Source organism: Bubalus bubalis, chromosome X (genome assembly GCF_019923935.1).
Source record: "Bubalus bubalis isolate 160015118507 breed Murrah chromosome X, NDDB_SH_1, whole genome shotgun sequence".
Taxonomy (NCBI): domain Eukaryota; kingdom Metazoa; phylum Chordata; class Mammalia; order Artiodactyla; family Bovidae; genus Bubalus; species Bubalus bubalis.
Window position 1 is genome coordinate 125,533,132 of NC_059181.1, and position 18,013 is coordinate 125,551,144.

Sequence of the window (18,013 nt, forward strand, 5' to 3'; positions counted from 1 at the left end):
CCACTGGAAAAACCATAGCCTTGACTAGATGGACCTTTGTTGGCAAAGTAATGTCTCTGCTTTTGAATATGCTATCAGGTTGGTCATAACTTTCCTTCCAAGGAGTAAGCGTCTTTTAATTTCATGGCTGCAGTCACCATCTGCAGTGATTTTGGAGCCCCAAAAAATAAAGTCAGCCACTGTTTCTACTGTTTCCCTATCTATTTGCCATGAAGTGATGGGACAAGATGCCATGATCTTAGTTTTCTGAATGTTGAGCTTTAAGCCAACTTTTTAACTCTCCTCTTTCACTTCCATCAAGAGTCTTTTTAGTTCCTCTTCACTTTCTGCCATAAGAGTGGTATTATCTGCATATCTGAGGTTATTGATATTTCTTCCAGGAATCTTGATTCCAGCTTGTGCTTCTTCCAGTCTAGTGTTTCTCATGATGTACTCTGCATAGAAGTTAAATAAGCAGGGTAACAATATACAGCCTTAACGAACTCCTTTTCCTATTTGGAACCAGTCTGTTGTTCCATGTCCAGTTCTAACTGTTGCTTCCTGACCTGCATATAGGTTTCTCAAGAGGCAGGTCAGGTGGTCTGGTATTCCCATCTCTTTCAGAATTTTCCACAGTTGATTGTAATTCACACAAAGGCTTTGGCATAGTCAATAAAGCAGAAATAGATGTTTTTCTGGAACTCTCTTGCTCTTTTGGTGATCCAGCAGATGTTGGCAATTTGATCTCTGGTTCCTCTGCCTTTTCTAAAACCAGCTTGAACATCTGGAAGTTCAAGGTTCACGTATTGCTGAAGCCTGGCTTAGAGAATTTTGAGCATTACTTTACTAGTGTGTGAGATGAGTGCAATTGTGCGGTAGTTTGAGAATTCTTTGGCATTGCCTTTCTTTGGGATTCGAATGAAAACTGACCTTTTCCAGTCCTGTGGCCACTGCTGAGTTTTCCAAATTTGCTGGCACATTGAGTGCAGCACTTTCACAGCATCAACTAAACAACACAAATTGACTCCCTTATAGTTTCGGAGGTCAGAAGTCTAAAATCAAGGTATTGGCGAGGCTAGGGAGGAGAATTTGTCTGTCTTTTCTAGCTTCTAGAGGGCACCTGCATTCTATGGCTCATGATACCTTCCTCCATCTTCAAAAGACATGGCTCCAAACTCTCCTTCCTTGATCACATCTCCTTTTTCTGACTCTGAATCCACTTGCATCCCTTTTATGAGGACCCTTGTGATCACAGTGGGCTCTCCTAGATAATCCAGGATAACTTCCCCATCTCAAGATCCTTAGCTAAACCATATATGCAAAGTCCATTTTTGCCACATACATCAGTCCCAGGTTCTGTGGATTAACATGTAGACATCTTTGGAGGGCCACTATTAAGTCTACCACAGGGAGTATTTGCCAGATTTCTTCACCATAAAGGTACTATGTTTTCCTCTCCACTCTCTTTGGAAAGTAAATCATTAAGTCTACACTCAAGAAGGGAGACAGATGAAATTCTATCTGCTGGAGGGGGAAATATATATTGAGTTGGCCAAAAAGTCTGTTTGGGTTTTTCTGTAACATCTTATGGACACCAAACGAACTTTCTGACCAACTCAATACATACAAACACATATACTCATAACATATATATAATTTGGAGTTGTCCTTCAAGGAAGAACTGTCTTTCCTCCCTCATCTATTTATTTCATTTATTTCTATCATGGGTAAAACTCTGAGGAAGGGGATCAAGAGCACATAGTGGGGTGATGGTTAATTCACTCATTAGGCAAATATTAATAACTACTGTACAACTAAAATGTACAAGACATGGTGGTAGGTGATAAAATTAATCAACAAGACAGACAATATCCCTGCCCTCCTACAGCTACTATTTTAGCAAAAGGGAACAGATAATAAACAAAGAAGGAAAATATCTAATAGTGATAGTGATGAGTCATGCAGAGAATGGATCTAGGTGAGTGTGACACTAAACAAGTGGCCTCTTCAGAGTGAGTGGTCAAAGAAAATCTTTAAGTGGATATTTCCATGGAGATCTGAAAAGAAGAAGAAACAGCCACACAAAGACCATGAGGAAGAACGTTCCAGACAAAGGGAACAGCCATTACAAAGGCCAAAGAATCTTTCTTCCTCTGAGAATAAACACATAGAAAAACAATTAGCATGGGGGTAGTGAAAATGTATTGAAAAACAAGGAAAAGGAGATATGTCATCATAAATGCTCAGAGAAAGAGCAGAACTCTGGAAATGTTTTCATACAGGAGTCAGAAAACAATGCTGAAAGCTTTTGGCACTTTTAGGAGAACAAGAAAACATTCAGGAGAACAAGAATCAATAAAGCAGGAAGAGGAAGCCAAATAAGATAACATGATCAGATGAGGAAAGCAATAAATTATACTGGCCAACTACCAGGAAACTAAACCAGAATAACAACTAAAATGTATATCAGAGAAAGTAGAGAGAGAGTCTGATAGAGTTTAAAATAAATTCATTAAGTAACAGAAAAAAGATAACAAATATTTAAGTGAGGAGAGAAAATATGATATGGTAGACACTAAAACAAGTAATACCCACAAAGTAAATCCAACCTAAATATTTAATGTTAAGAAATCATTTGTACCATGAAAGAGTTTACACTTTGCAGCTATTATAGCTACTAAAAGTTTTTATTGACACGTGAAAATGCTCATGATACAACTAAGGAAAACAGTAGGATACAGACATGATATAAAGTATAATAAAACAGTAAGTTCTTCCATTTATTGAGAATTTACCATGTACTGGAAATGTGACTATCTTACTAAATTTTATTTTATTCTTAGAACAATCCAAAACAATGACACTCTTTTTTTTATAGATGAGGAAACATATTCAGAGAGGTTAAGAAACTTTCCAAAGTTCACACAGCTAGTAAGTAGTAGAGTTTGATATGAACTTGTATTTGGAAGATTTCAAAGCTTCTGCTCTTAAGCACATATACCATATCATGTTCAATAATTACAACTTCAGTTACATTTTAAAATACACCAAAAAACCACAGTGAAAATGCATTAAGGGGGTTTAAGAGAGTTACTTCTGGTGATTATTTTCTCTGCATACATGTATATAATTTGTTATTTTAAGTGTTCCATAATAAATATGAATTATTTGTAAAGTCAAAACAAATGAACAACTAGTAGAGAGAGGAATAAAGAACTTTTTAGTTGGGGGACTCATGAAAAAGATTTAAACGTTAAATAGAAATGTTAAGGTCTTCACACACTGTTTGGAATTGAAATAATGGCTGTAGATGAGATGTCCCAGAAAGAATGTGTAGACTACGCATAGAATCATGAACAGGAATATTCAAGACATAGAGGAATCAGGGTAGTAATTCCTCTCCCCAGAAACAGAGACACTTCCTATGGCCTAGAAAATTCTCTAGAAAGATCAAACAGGCAAACATTACTAACAATTCCATGCCCTTTGTATAAAGATATGTAACTCTTCGGTGAAAGGAACAAATATGCTGATAAACACACATATACTGCAATATATTACAACAATAATAATAGGTTACCCAAGATCTACAGAATTTCTGAGCCAAAATAAAAGTCCATAGTATAAAATGTAACTGGTCTCAGAAATCTGTGCATTATCCTCATATTATAATGCTTATAGGCATCTTCCAGCCAAAGATTTAACCTTATTATAATCATTGACTCAATTTAGCAAAGGTAAAACTAGATTCTCATAAATTTTTAATCTTTAGAAAGCACAGAAAATCCTATCTTCATAGAAGTTTAAAAAGCTGAATTGTGAAAAGAGTAATAAAAGGATATCTTCAATGACTGACCATTTTCAAGGTTAATCAAAGACGTGTTGTTTATCACCTACTATGTGCTTAGGTTTAAAGATACAATTCCAGACTTTTAAAACTTAAAGGAAGGTCAGGATCTTCCAATCCTTAAATGTTACAGATGAGACGAGTGCTTGATAAAAGGCAAAGGCTCAATATTTTAAACTATCAAATGACCAGATTTAAAGCCCCGTATTCCCTTGACATCATATAGTAAGAAATGATTATAGCTGTTTCCATAGTTTTAAAAACAATTAAGGTTCTACAGAACGCACATACTTTTATATGCTAGCTTTGAGAAGAAAACATAAAATTAACTTTTCTTAATTATGAGCCATATTTTGTTGTAGTAAATTTTCAACATAAAAAAGAAATGATTATACATTAAGCCAGTTTAAAAAGTCTGAGCTTATTCTTAGAAATCTGTAATAAATTTCATTAGTCTATTTTACAATTTAATGATTACTGTTTAATATCCAATTACTTAACTCTTAGTAAGAGTTGACTGTGGAAAACAAAACTACCCTAAACAATTTAAGCAAATAAAATCACAAGCAACAAATAATTGTTGATACATGTTATAATGTCTGTAAATATTTGATGAATGCCTATTATGTACAAAACCCTGCATTATATACAATGTGATGTAAATATGCATTAGATGCAGGCAGTCACGCTCTGAAAGAGCTCTCTTAATGATGCTGTAAGCAAAGACATGCTCAAATTACTTCAATGCAGATCCAAATATGAGAAAATTCATTACAGGGAAAAAATGGTTCACAGACAAAAGAGACTCTCCTGATCATCTGAAAATCCCGTGGACAGAGGAGACTGGCAGGCTACAATCCATAGGATCACAAAGAGTTGGACACAACTATGGACTACACTTTCTTTCTTTCTTTTGATTATCTGCTTGGATTGATTAGGGAGGGCTGATAGGGCATACAATTTGATGAGGGTCTTGGAGAACAGGTAGATTTCAATAGCTGGAGACAGGAAAGGGGAGTCTGGACCACATTATCAGATAAGCAATTTTAAAAGATCATATGGATTGGAGTGTGAAGAATCTAGTTAAATACCAAGCACTGTTAAAGTTACCCCAAATATTTCACAACTTCCTCCCCACTCTTCATCATTTCCTCTGCCACCACCTTTGTTCAGACTCTCCTCATTTCTTATTTTCCCTACTACAGTAGTCACCTAACTGACAGGGAACCATGTATTATCATTCACTGTCATATCCCTAACACCTTGCACAGTAAATGGTGCATAATATTTGTTAAAGGGATGAAAATCCAATTATACAGTGTCTGGCACTCTTTTTCCTGTGTTGCAAATACCAGACAATATTATACGCTCTGTTTTATTTACCAAAGAATACTTTTTAGAAAATTGGAACACTGTCAGAGCTTGCTACATCATTGCAGAAATCCTTACTACAGCTAGGAACCCCAAAAGAACACACCACCACACACCACCAACTGGGTAACTCTTACCAAAGTGGGCCCTCCCTGACAGTGCGTAACGTGTACTGTCAGTGTGAGGAAGATGCTCACACTGAGATGATGTTTGCAGCACAGCAAGTCATACATGGCTGACCTCTCTCTATACCAGATGAATCACTGGAATAAAGCTTTTAACATGGTAAAACAGATGATGAATGGTAGACTGCAAGACTAAAAACATCTAAGACTAATAAAAGATTAATGCTATTCTGCACTGCAAACCTCCACCCTTAATTCTTTATCTACCTTGTTTAATTTTCTGCATTAACTTTCTCATATATAAATATATATTTGGTTTTTGTCTGACCCCACCCCAATCTCCATCAAAATATAAGTTCAATAAGAACAAAGATTCATCATTTTTAATATAGTCATCATCGAGGCTCCCCTGGTAGCCCAGTGGTTGAAAGTCTGCCTTGCAGTGCAGAGTACATGGGTTCAATCCCTGGTCCAGGAAGATCCCACATGCTGTGGAGCAACTAAGCCTGTGTGTTGCAACTACTGAGCCCACATGCCCCAGAGCCTTTGCTCTACAAGAGAAATTACTGCAATGGGAAGCCCAAGCATCATGACTAGAGAGTAGCCATTTCTCGTTTTAACTAGAGAAAGTCCACGTGCAGCAATGAAGACCCAGCACAGCCAAAAATAACTAATGAAAATGTTTAGCACTTAGCAATTACACAATAAATGTTTGCTGAATTATAAGCAGAACAAATCATTAGAATTTTTTGACCAGTAATTACTACTACACATGCCAGACATTATATTAAACAATGGGAATACATTTCTTCTATACATTTACTATCTTAATGAAAAGTCACTTTGACAACATTTTATATTTCCTATTAAGTTTGTATTAAATCTATAAAACAATTTGGGAAGAGCTTGTCTCTTCCCAAAATTTAGTCTTTTAGTCAAGGACCATACAATGTCTCTCCATTAAAAAAAAAAAAAAAAAAACTTCCTTCTTATCTCTCAGTTGAATTTTTAAAGTTTCTTCATATAGGTCTTAGAAGTTTTTATTGGGTTTATTACTAAAGGGCTTTCCTAGTGTCTCAGTTGGTAAAGAGTCTGCCTGCAATGTGGGAAAGCTGGGTTTGATCCATGGGTCGGGAATATTCCCTGGAGAAGAAAATGGCAACCGATTCCAGTAGTCTTACCTGGAGAATTCCATAGACAGAGGAGCCTGGTGGGCTATAGTCCATGGGGTCACAAAGAGTCGGACATGACTAAATGACTAACACTGAACAATTAAATTCTATGGCTTTTGTAAATGGAATGTTTTCCCTTATATATTCTATTTATTTATCTATCTATGTTTGGCTGTGCTGAGTCTTCATTGCTTTGCCCAGGCTTTCTCTAGTCGCAATGAGTGGAGGCTACTCTTCCTTGCAGTGTGCCGGCTTCTCATTGCGGTGGCAGCTCTTATTGCGGAGCACGTACTCTAGGGCACACAAGGCTTCAGAAGTTGCAGCACATTAAGCTCAGTACTTGCACCTTCGTGGGCTTTAGAGTGCAGGCTCAGGAGTTGTGGTGCACAGGCTCAACTGCTCCATGGCATGTGGGATCTTCCCAGATAAGGGACTGAATCTGTGTCCCCTGCACTGGCAGGCAGATTCCTATCCACTGCGCTACCAGTGAAGTCCCCAGTATATATTCTAAATGGCTATGTCTGATACAGATAAAAGGTATTGTTTTGTAATTTTTACCTTATATCCAACTACATTTTAGAACTTAGCCTATTATACAGAGTGAAGTAAGCCAGAAAGAAAAACACCAATACAGTATACTAACGCATATATATGGAATTTAGAAAGATGGTAACAATAACCCTGTGTACGAGACAGCAAAAGAGACACTGATGTATAGAACAGTCTTTTGGACTCTGTGGGAGAGGGAGAGGGTGGGATGATTTGGGAGAATGGCATTGAAATACGTATAATATCATATATAGAACGAGTCGCCAGTCCAGGTCCGATGCACGATACTGGATGCTTGGGGCTGGTGCACTGGGACGACCCAGAGGGATTGGTACAGGGAGGGAGGAGGGAGGAGGGTTCAGGATGGGGAACACGTGTATACCTGTGGCGGCTTCATTTTGATGTTCGGCAAAACCAATACAATATTGTAAAGTTTAAAAATAAAATAAAATTGTGGCGGATTCATTTTGATATTTGGCAAAACTAATACAATTATGTAAAGTTTAAAAATAAAATAAAATTAAAAAAATAAAATAAAATAAAATTTAAAAAAAAAAGAAAAAAGAAAAAAAATAAAATTCTGTGAACAAAGAAGTTGTTTTTAAGTCTTAGCTTTTGTAGGTACATGACCCTATCTTCTAAAACTTGATCATTTTTGTTTCCTCCTTCCTGTGAACTATGCCTCTTTATCGACACTGGCCATAGTTTACAGATACACATGTTAAAATGGTGATAGAGGGCATCTTTGTTTTGTTGCTGCTTAAGGAACAACTCTTATATTTATCATTAAGTGCGATGCTTGTTTATTGGTTTCAGACAGATAATTATTTTTCTTGTTAAGAGTACAACTTTCTATCACTCACTAACTCTAAATCTTAAAATGGGCAATGAATTTTTTCAAACACCTTCAGCATTTACTGTATCTTTTATTTCTTAGGAAATCTACTGACAGACTGCATCATATGAGTAGCTTTCATGGTATTAAAGAATTCACAGTCTGGAATAAAACTTTCCTAGTCACAAAGGGTTAATACTTCTCATGCATTCCTAAATGTGTCTGGTTTCTTTTTTATTTAGAATATGAAACTGGTCTACAATTTGTGTATACAAACACGCCATAAGTTCATTTATTTAAGTTTCTGGTCAAGAATGCACTTACAATGCAGGGGCTAAAACATTAGGAAAAAAGCCTGAAATTTGGGACGGTAAAGATTTCTTAGAAAGATGCAAAAATTACTGAGCATAAAGAAAAAGTGACAATTGAACTTCATAAAAATAAAACTGCTCACCAAAAGACACAAATAAGAAATGGGATGGAAGCTACAGAATGGAAGAAAATAGTCATAATACATCTATCTAAATATCAAGAAAAAAATTAAAAACTCTTAAAACTCAAAGAGAAAAAAATCAATTTTTAAATGGGCAAAAGATTTGGATATTTCTAAAAGACAGACAAATAGCTAACAAACATACAAAAACAAACTCACATCATTTCACATGAGGAAAATGCAAAGTGAAAACCATAGTGGGAAACAACTATACACCCAAGAGAATAACTAAAATTAAACACCAAGAGTTTGTAAAGATTCTCACTTTTTATTGGTCTGAGAAGAAACTGGTATAACTTCTTTAAAAGTATTTGGCAGTTTCTAATAATGTCAAATAAATTAAATAAACATATATACACATATGACCCACCAATTCTATTTCTAGGTATATAGCCAAAGGAAATGAGTATATATGTATGGCCACAAAAAGATTTGCTAAAAAGATCAACAACAGCTTAATTCATAATGGCCAAATAATGAGTATAACTTAAATGACTCTCAACAAGTAATGGATAAATTGTGGTATATTTAAACAAGGGACTACTACAGAGCAATAAAAAGAAGGAATTACTGATACCTGCAATAATAATGGATTTCAAAAACATTATTTTGAACAACAGAAGCCATACACAAAAGAATATACAGTGTTAGACTACATTTACATGAAGTTCAAGAACAAGCAACACAAACCCAAGATACACAAGTCAGTAGGAGGGGAGGAGACACGAACTGGAGAGGGGAACAAGGGAGTTCTCTGGAGCGACGGAACTGTTTTATATCTTGACCTCGGCTGTGGTTACCTGGATGTTTGCATGTATAAAAATAAATCCAGATGTATATTTAAATGTTTCTGTATTTTACTATATGTAATTATATCTTGATAATAATAATGGAAACAAATTCCATTGTGCTATAACTACCTCAGTTATCAACTTAAGCTTAGGAAATACTGCCCTCCTACCAGTTCCTCTTCCAAATGTGTGATACAGACCCCTGACTTCAGCAGCACATGAACTCTGCAGTCTCAATTCCCCACTAGAAATCTACCCCTGCAATCTACTCTTCTCTTCTATATGGCCACACAGTATTCCTGCAATGACTTCCTTGTGTGCAGTATCTCTGAATAAGTCTACCTTACAGCCCTTTGCCCACATTCCAACAAGCATGTACTCTTCATATGATTTTCCTTTGATGGGAATACTATGCAAAATTCCTAGCATGGTATCTCTCAAATAACAATGACTTTATATATGTCCCTTTCATACTTCAACCTTTCCCCTCCTTCCATAGTCTTTTAATGAGTGAGCGAGTGAGTAAAGTCACTTAGTCGTGTCCGACTCTTTGCGACCCCATGGACTGTAGACTACCAGGCTTCTCTGTCCATGGGATTCTCCAGACAAGAACACTGGAGTGGGTTGCCATTTCCTTCTCCAGGGGATCTTCCCAACCCAGGGATCAAACCAGGTCTCCTGCATTGCAGGCAGACGCCTTACCCTCTGAGCCACCAGGGAAGCTATTTTTAAAGTACCTTAGAACTGAGTAACAAAAATATTATATTTTTGAAATAGTTAAAATCCTACATTTGTATTTCAATACAAGCACTGTTAGACTTTGAATTATTTGACAAGCTCCAGCTCTCCACACACCGACAAAGTAAAGGCCATATTTCTTTAAACGACTTAAAATCCTAAATTGACAGAAGAAGCTCTGAATTTCTCATAAGTCCCTGAAAAAGTTTTAACTGGAATTTCAAATAACAGCAATGTGCACTCAAACACAGACAATACTATTTAAAAAAATACTTTGTTGAGACATCTATTTGTAAGCAATGGATACCAGTATTTATTCACTTATATACTTTAAAACCAAAAATTCACATTAACAGCTCCACTGACTGAATTCCATTCTCCAGGCCATAATACTGGAGTGGGTTGCCATGCCCTCCTCCAGGGGATCTTCCCAACCCAGGGATCGAACCCAGGTCTCCCACAATGCAGGAGGATTCTTTACCATCTGAGTCACCAGGGAAGGCCAGGAATACTGGAGTAGGTAGCCTATCCCTTCCCCAGTGGATCTTCCCAACCCAGGAATAGAACTGGGGTCTCCTGCATTGCAGGCAAACTCTTTACCAGCTGAGCTACCAGGGAAGCCCTATTTATTCATTGATATGCTTTAAAACCAAAAACTCACATCGATAGCTCCACTGACTGAATTCCAGGTGTTCACAATGTCCACCAATTTTGATTTCTAGTTCTATTTTCTATTTTTTCATTAGCTCAGAATACAGTCATTAACATTCTCTTCATTCCATTTGTCACTCAGGCATTCTTCTATTTACTCATATAGCAAATATTTTAATTTTATAACAGGTATTCAACAAATATTTACTGAGTACCGACTTATGGTAGGTAAATAAATAAATGGAAGAGACATTATATAACTTATAAGGTAAACTGCTTCCATAAATATACCGGTTACGGAGTATTGCAGCAATTGATTCCCCTCTATGCAGATGATCCATCACCTCTAAAAGTTGGTTAATGACCTGTGCAGGAGGAAAAGAAGTCAATATTTACTATGAAAATCAATACTCGAATTTTCACATTATGCTACCTTTGTAATATTCTACATAGTTTGTGATAAACAAAATGCACATCCATGTATCTAGTATCCATATTACAGCTTATGAAAATTAAGAAACTGAATCAGCAATAGTCAAAATACCTACAAAATTCAGTACTGAATCATTAAAAGAGTACTAGCTAATTTCATGTGAAATCATTACCCAACAATTAACCATGGAAAAACCACCATGTAAACAGGAAGTTGGATTAAACGACAGTCAGAAGACCTGGGGGAGTTTGTGTGAAGCTGAGTGAGACACAGAAGCTAGAAGCAAAGAGCTGAGGCAAACATTTGACAAGCAGATTCAGAGACGGCGTTGAATCCCAAGTTACCAGGGGGCCTTGAGGCCTGTGGGGACCACATGGAGGGTCCATAATTTTCCAAGTGATTGCTCAAAAGTAAGGATAGAGATATGCTTTTAAAGACTTTTAAATCTTAAAGATATAAAATAGGTAATGGAGGTAGGAATGTTGCTTTTATGGGAAAGAGCAGGTGGGGTGGTAGTAACTATATGTTTTTAGTAGTGTGGATGCTTTGCATTGGCGATAAAGAATGTATTTAATGCATTCTATTAATTTCAACTATATTGGGAAGCAAAAGTGTATACTTTACATAAATGTTTGTTAATAAAATCAATTTATTGCATTGGAAGGTAAAAATGTACAGTATCCAATTTAGTTTGTTCATATAATTATGCTTATTAAAAAACTATGTGAAAACCTAAAATAATGAAGCTAGAGGGGAAAATTGTTCCCTGCCTTCTTCCTGTACCTTAATTTAGGGACAAAAGCAAAAAAGCAGAAGAGAAAAAAGTACAGTTGATCCTTGAACAACACAGGTTTGAAATATGCAGGTCCACTTACATGTGGACTTTTTTCAGTAAATATAGTATGCACATTTTTATTGTATACATCTTTAAATTAAGTGTGGGGAAATGTTTGTGTTTGATTACAGATCACAATATGGAATCAAAAGAACTAGGGTTTGAGTCCTGATTCTACCCAAACTGTTTCAACTTCACATCCATGGGTGCACAATTTATCAATTCTTTTGTTTTTTTTTTGAGACAGAGATAGCAATAAGAGAATTTTCAACTGCTTGGGGGCTGGTGCTCCTAACTGCTGTGTTGTATAAGGGTCAACTATACTCTATTTCTTGGGTCTTCAAAACTCTAAAAAAGAAACAAGTCAAATGAAAACACAGCATTTACATTTATTTGCACAATCACATTTTTCTGCTTATAATCCTGTAAAGAATCAAGTTAATTATAATCAAGTAAAGAAACTAAGTAGCCTAAACAAAATATAATATTTTAAGCATCTCAAAATCAACTGACTTTTGACTTACATTTTCTGAAAATGTTTAACCAGTTAGGGTTTTGAGACGTTGAGAAATTTTTCATTTTGCTTATTAGGTTACTTGATTTCTTAGAGGATGTGCCAAGAGAAAACCTATTATATTTAGATCACTGTTAGGAATCTGGGAATGTGAAAATAATTCATGAAACATCTTACCAATTATATCTAGGGTAGAACATAGAGGTCCCCAAATGAGATATGCAAATTTTCATGTAATCCCATTGTTTTAAGCAATCCACTTGCTGCAGCTGGATCTCTGAGTCTAGGGCTCTCCCATCAAATTCTCCAGATAATAACCCTCTGGTCTCCAGAGGAGCAGAGAGGGAGTACAGGGGACATTAGCCACTTATTTTAAAGACTTTCAAGGAACAGCCTGTGTTTTCAATCTCATGACTCATTCCTGCCTTCTGCAGACCAGGCACCTCCAAGTCTTGAAATACTAGGAATTCTATGGGAAGAATGAGTTGGTTTCTCTCAAAACATGTAGGGGAAGATACTGGAGTTGTAACTTCCTTTGCTAAAAGTAAAAAGAAATAAAATAAAATAGTTCCAACCTCACATCTGTCAGTGTTTCCTCTCCTGTTCTCTTTGTCCTTTTGAATTTTTCCATTTCTTTACTCTCATTTTAATGGAGTTAGGAAGAAAGAGGAAGTAAGTGCATGTGATCAACTTATACAGGATATAAATGAAACCAACTGTTTTTAAACATGGGGTTTGTCTGATCAAATACATGTAGTAGAAAATTAACACTTTCTGTAATGTGGGGCTGGACCAGAGACAGAGCGACCAGAAATATGGAGACTGATAAGAAACTACTTCCAAAATGAAAGCATGAAATGAAAGCACAGACAAAAACTAGGAGAATAGGAAGGAAGAACTAGGACCTGTGACAGATTACTGACAAATTTTAAAGGGAAAAGGAGACATATCAAAGATAAAATCTAAGTAACAGGAAGAAATGGTGATGATAGCAAGTGAGATAGGGTATAGAAAGAAAGAAAAACATTGAAAACAAGGACAGCAATGGTTTGTATACACATATTGAAATAACCCAGAGCACATCATATAGTATCTAATAGAAAATTGGAAATATAGTTCTAGATTTAGGTTAGAGGTAGAAATGAAAACACAGGAATATTTAGCCAGTTAAGTAACAGCTCAAGGGATGAGATGGGGAAGTATTACTCATGCCAGGATAAAGTGCAAATCCAATGAACACTTTTGTGCAAGAAACAGAGGAAGACAAGCTAGCAAAGAAATGAGACAATTGGTAGGAGAGAAACTAAGAGAAATGTGAAAAGAAGGATAGTTTAGAAGAAGAGTGGTCGGAGAGTATTCAACTGTTTCACTTTCTGCCCAAAGTAATACACAGCTAAATGATTTGACAGCTATAAAGTCCATGATGATCTCTTTTCAAGGGTAGTTCCATATGAGTGTCACACTGAAGTGGTTTAAAAAATAAAACAGAAATAAATACATTTTTAATAACTTGGGAGTAATTCAAATACACCAGGGAATTACTCTATAGTGAAGGTGGTCCTCAAACAAGAGAAACAGAGATGATTAAATGATTGGGGGACAATCACGTAGTCACTTAGAAAAATAAATAGGATGCACACCTCTTCATTTCATACACTGAATAAATTCCAGAAGGATCAAAGAGTTAAAGGTAAAAAAAGGAAGCTTTGAAGCAGGACCAAAGAAAACTCAAGTGAAATTATTTATGATTTAGTGGAGAAGGTAAGCAGCACCTAGAGGCCAGGAACCATAAAGGAAAAAAACTGTTAAAGCTGATTATAGCAAAAAATTAGAACTCTGTACTTCAAAAATGCCACAAAGTCAAATGGAATCTGATAAAGTAGGAAAAAAATTCACAATACACTACAAACAGTTAATGATTTTAACTTACACACTTAATTAGTAAAACACTATAGAAAAAATGAGCAAATAATATAAACAGAAGGTGCACAGAAAATAAGAATCATTAATAAGCAAATAGTTGTAATTTAAAATGAGGCACTGTTCCCATCATAGGATTTACACAAACATGCACACACAAATGAAATCTGTTTATATTTTTTATTAGTGAGAGGGGATATGGGTTTTGAGGGTGGCAGGGAGAGATAGTCACTTTACATCCTAAACTTTTTTATTCAATTTATTTCCAAACAAAGCTAGCAAGAATGCAGCAAAAGGCATGAGAAGGAGTAACCATGAGGGAGGAGGAAAACCAAAGAGGTGTAGTAATTTAGAAGGTAAACAAAAGTGTTATAGGAAGTAATTTAGAAGGTAACCAAATGTGTCCAATGTTGCTGAGAGGTTAAGTGATAAATGGAGAACAACAACTTGGTGTGGTAACTGGGAGGTCACTGGTCACCTGGATAAGAACTGTTTACATGGAATGGTGGCAAAAAGGCTCATTATTGTGAGTTTAAGAGAGAATGAAGACAGGAAATAAGCACATACAACACTTACTTAGCAAGAGATATAAATAGGTAGTAGCCTGGAAAATCCCATGGACAGAGGAGAATGGCAGGCTACAGTCCACAGGATCGCAAAGATTCAGACGCAACTGAGCAACCAAGCACAACAACAGATGGAATGAGATATAGGATGGAAGTAGATAATGTTTTGTTTTACTTTGTTTTAGTAACAGGAGATACTAGAGTAGGTATATCTGAAAAGCATTACATTAAAAAAAAACTCCCACAAGAAAACATAAGCAGAACACTTTTGACATAAATGGATCTTTTTGGATCTGTCTCTTAGAGTAATGGAAATAAAAACAAAAATAAACAAATGGTACCTAATTAAACTCAAAAGCATTTGTACAGTAAAGAAACCATAAACAAAGCAAAAAGACAATCTACAGAATGCAGGAAAATATTTGCAAATGATGTGACTAACAAGGGATTAATCTCCGAAATATGCAAATAACTTGTACAACTTGATATTAAAAAAAATGAACAATTTAATAAAAAAATGGGCAAAAGATGAAAAGCCAATTTCACACCATGTAAGGAAAGCCCTGTGTACGAACTAAGCCAATGTTATATAAAAGAAATTTTAAGAGTTTCTATAATCATAGGTCTTCAACTCAAATTTTGATTAAGTACAATTCTTAGATAAGAAAGCTGACAGAAGATGTAAATAGACATTTCTCTAAAGAAGATATACGGATGGCCAAAGGCACACTAAAAGATGCTCAAAACTGCTGCTGCTGCTGCTAAGTCACGTCAGTGGTGTCCAACTCTGTGTGACCCCATAGACGGCAGCCCACCAGGCTCCCCCGTCCCTGGGATCCTCCAGGCAAGAACACTGGAGTGGGTTGCCATTTCCTTCTCCAATGCATGAAAGTGAAAAGTGAAAGTGAAGTCGTTTAGTCATGTCTGACCCTTCCCGACTCCATGGACTGCAGCCTACCAGGCTCCTCCGTCCATGGGGTTTTCCAGGCAAGAGTACTGGAGTGGGGTGTCATTGCCTTCTCCACAACACTGCTACTTAGAGGAATGCAAATCAAAACTAAAATGAAGTATCACCTCACACTCGTCAGAAAGGCCATCATCAAAGTCTACAAATAATAAATGCTGGAGAGGGTATGGAGAAAAGGGAACCCTAGTAAACTGTTGATGGGACTATAAACTGGTGTAGCCTCTATGGACAGCAATATGGAGGTTCCTTTAAAAACTAAAAATAGAGCCACTGTATGATCCTGAAATCCCACTCCATATATCTGCAAAAAGCTGTACTTTGAAAAGATACACATTGCACCCCAATGTTTACTGCAGTGCTGTTTACAACAGCCAAGACATGGAAACAATTTAAATGTTCACTGACAGATGAATAGATAAAGAAGATGTGGTACATATACATAATGGAATACTACTCAGTCATAAAAAGGAATGAAATAATGCCATTTGCAGCAACGTGAATGGACCTAGAGATATCATACTAAGTGAAGTAAGCCAGGGAGAGAAAAACAAACATTATGATATTGCTTATGTGTAGAACCTAAAAAAAAATGATACAAATGAACGTATTTACAAAACAGAAATAGGCCCACTGATACAGAAAACAAACTATGATTATCAAAGGGGAAAGGGGGGAGGAGGGATACATTAGGAATTCTAGATTAACATATAGACACTACTATAAATAAAATAAAATATAAGGTCCTACTGTATAACACAGGAAACTCTACTTGATATTTTATAATAATAATAAGGGGTAAGAATCTGAAAAAGAATATATGTGTGTGTTTGTGTGTATAACTGAATTATTGTGCTGTACACTTGAAACTAACACAACATTGTGAATCAACTGTACTTCAATTAAAAATTAAGTAAAAATGCAAACTAAAAGAAGTACAATACTATGAAATAAATTTCAAAAGCACATAAGACAATACCAGATGACATATAGGCACACACATATACATACATAGAAAAAGCATAAAAATATTCATAGGAATGATAAGAAAATTTGGCACAGTTGTTACCTCAAGAGAAGAAGGGTGAGGAATGCAATTGAGGAGGGATACACTAGGACTTCTGCCTGAATCTAACATTTTGCTAAGCATCTGAAACAAAAATGGTAAAACATTAAGATATTGCACAGTTGCTTCCCTGTGGCTCACCTGGTAAAGAATCCGCCTGCAATGCGGGAGACCTGGGTTTGATCTCTGGGATGGGAAAGGCTACTCATTCCAGTATTCTTGTCTGGGAAATCCCACGGACAAGAGGAGCCTGGTGAACTACAGCCAGGTTGCAAAGAGTCCGAAAGGACTTAGTGACTAAAGAACAACTTTTCCCTATGCTTGAAATGTTTTAATAAAAGAAACAAAAAAAGTATCATGTATTATCTCTGCCCTAAAGTAGGGACTGTGTAGACAAGCAGACAAGACATGACATATAAAGGCCAACATTTAAGGGAAAAAAAGGACAGGACAAATATATACCCAGACACATACTGTAATTAAAAAGATACAATTCTCCATGGCCATAAATACTCTGACAAATAAAAGGGAGACTAGTTGTTACTCAGAGCACACACCTGACAAAAATCTAATTGTGGTTTTGCCTTTAAAATATTCTACTTGGATCACAAGAAATAAAACTGACAAGACTGTTTCTGATAGCTGAGATATCTTGCATAAGCTCAACTAATTTTACTCTCAAGCATTTATTTTAAGTAATTCACAAATCTAATAATTCTCAATCACCTGTCATACACTTAGATAATATTTCAAATAGAGATTCTAGTTTATGACTTAGTATTTAATTAAACCCCAAAGTCTCACTTTCCTACCCTATCTAAGAACCAACAGCTTTAAAAATAATGAGATTTGAGATATGCCTAGCCAATTTCACACCATGTAAGGAAAGCCCTGCTTATGAACTAAGCTGATGTTATATAAAAGAAATTTTGAGAGTTTCTATAATCATATGTCTTCAACTAAAATTTTGATAAGTACAGTGAGAAAAGAAGGCTGACAGAAAAGATCAGTGAAAAATGCTAAACAGTACAAAATCGAAACATGGCAACCTGTAGAAAAGTTGTACATAACTGCTCTTCTCTCTAAATCAAGTTATATGTAGCAGTGTCATGAAAAATTCAAAATCATTTTGAAATCCCAAACTTTGGAATTTAAGGAACAGAA

At 35.9% G+C, this 18,013-nt stretch overlaps 1 protein-coding gene across 3 annotated transcripts in view; it reads right to left on the bottom strand.

The window, feature by feature from the left end:
• KLHL13 (kelch like family member 13) overlaps window positions 1-18,013 on the bottom strand; it is a 199,100-nt gene that overhangs the window by 106,358 nt on the left and 74,729 nt on the right. For 2 of the 3 annotated variants that reach the window (XM_025277347.3, XM_006050447.4), the window contains exon 2: window positions 10,843-10,916. The exons of the other annotated variant lie outside the window; for it this stretch is intronic. In XM_025277347.3, coding sequence (XP_025133132.1) covers window positions 10,843-10,892 — 50 coding nt within the window. In that variant the 5' untranslated portion in view covers window positions 10,893-10,916. The remainder of the gene's footprint in view (window positions 1-10,842; window positions 10,917-18,013) is intronic. 3 annotated transcript variants of the gene reach the window in all.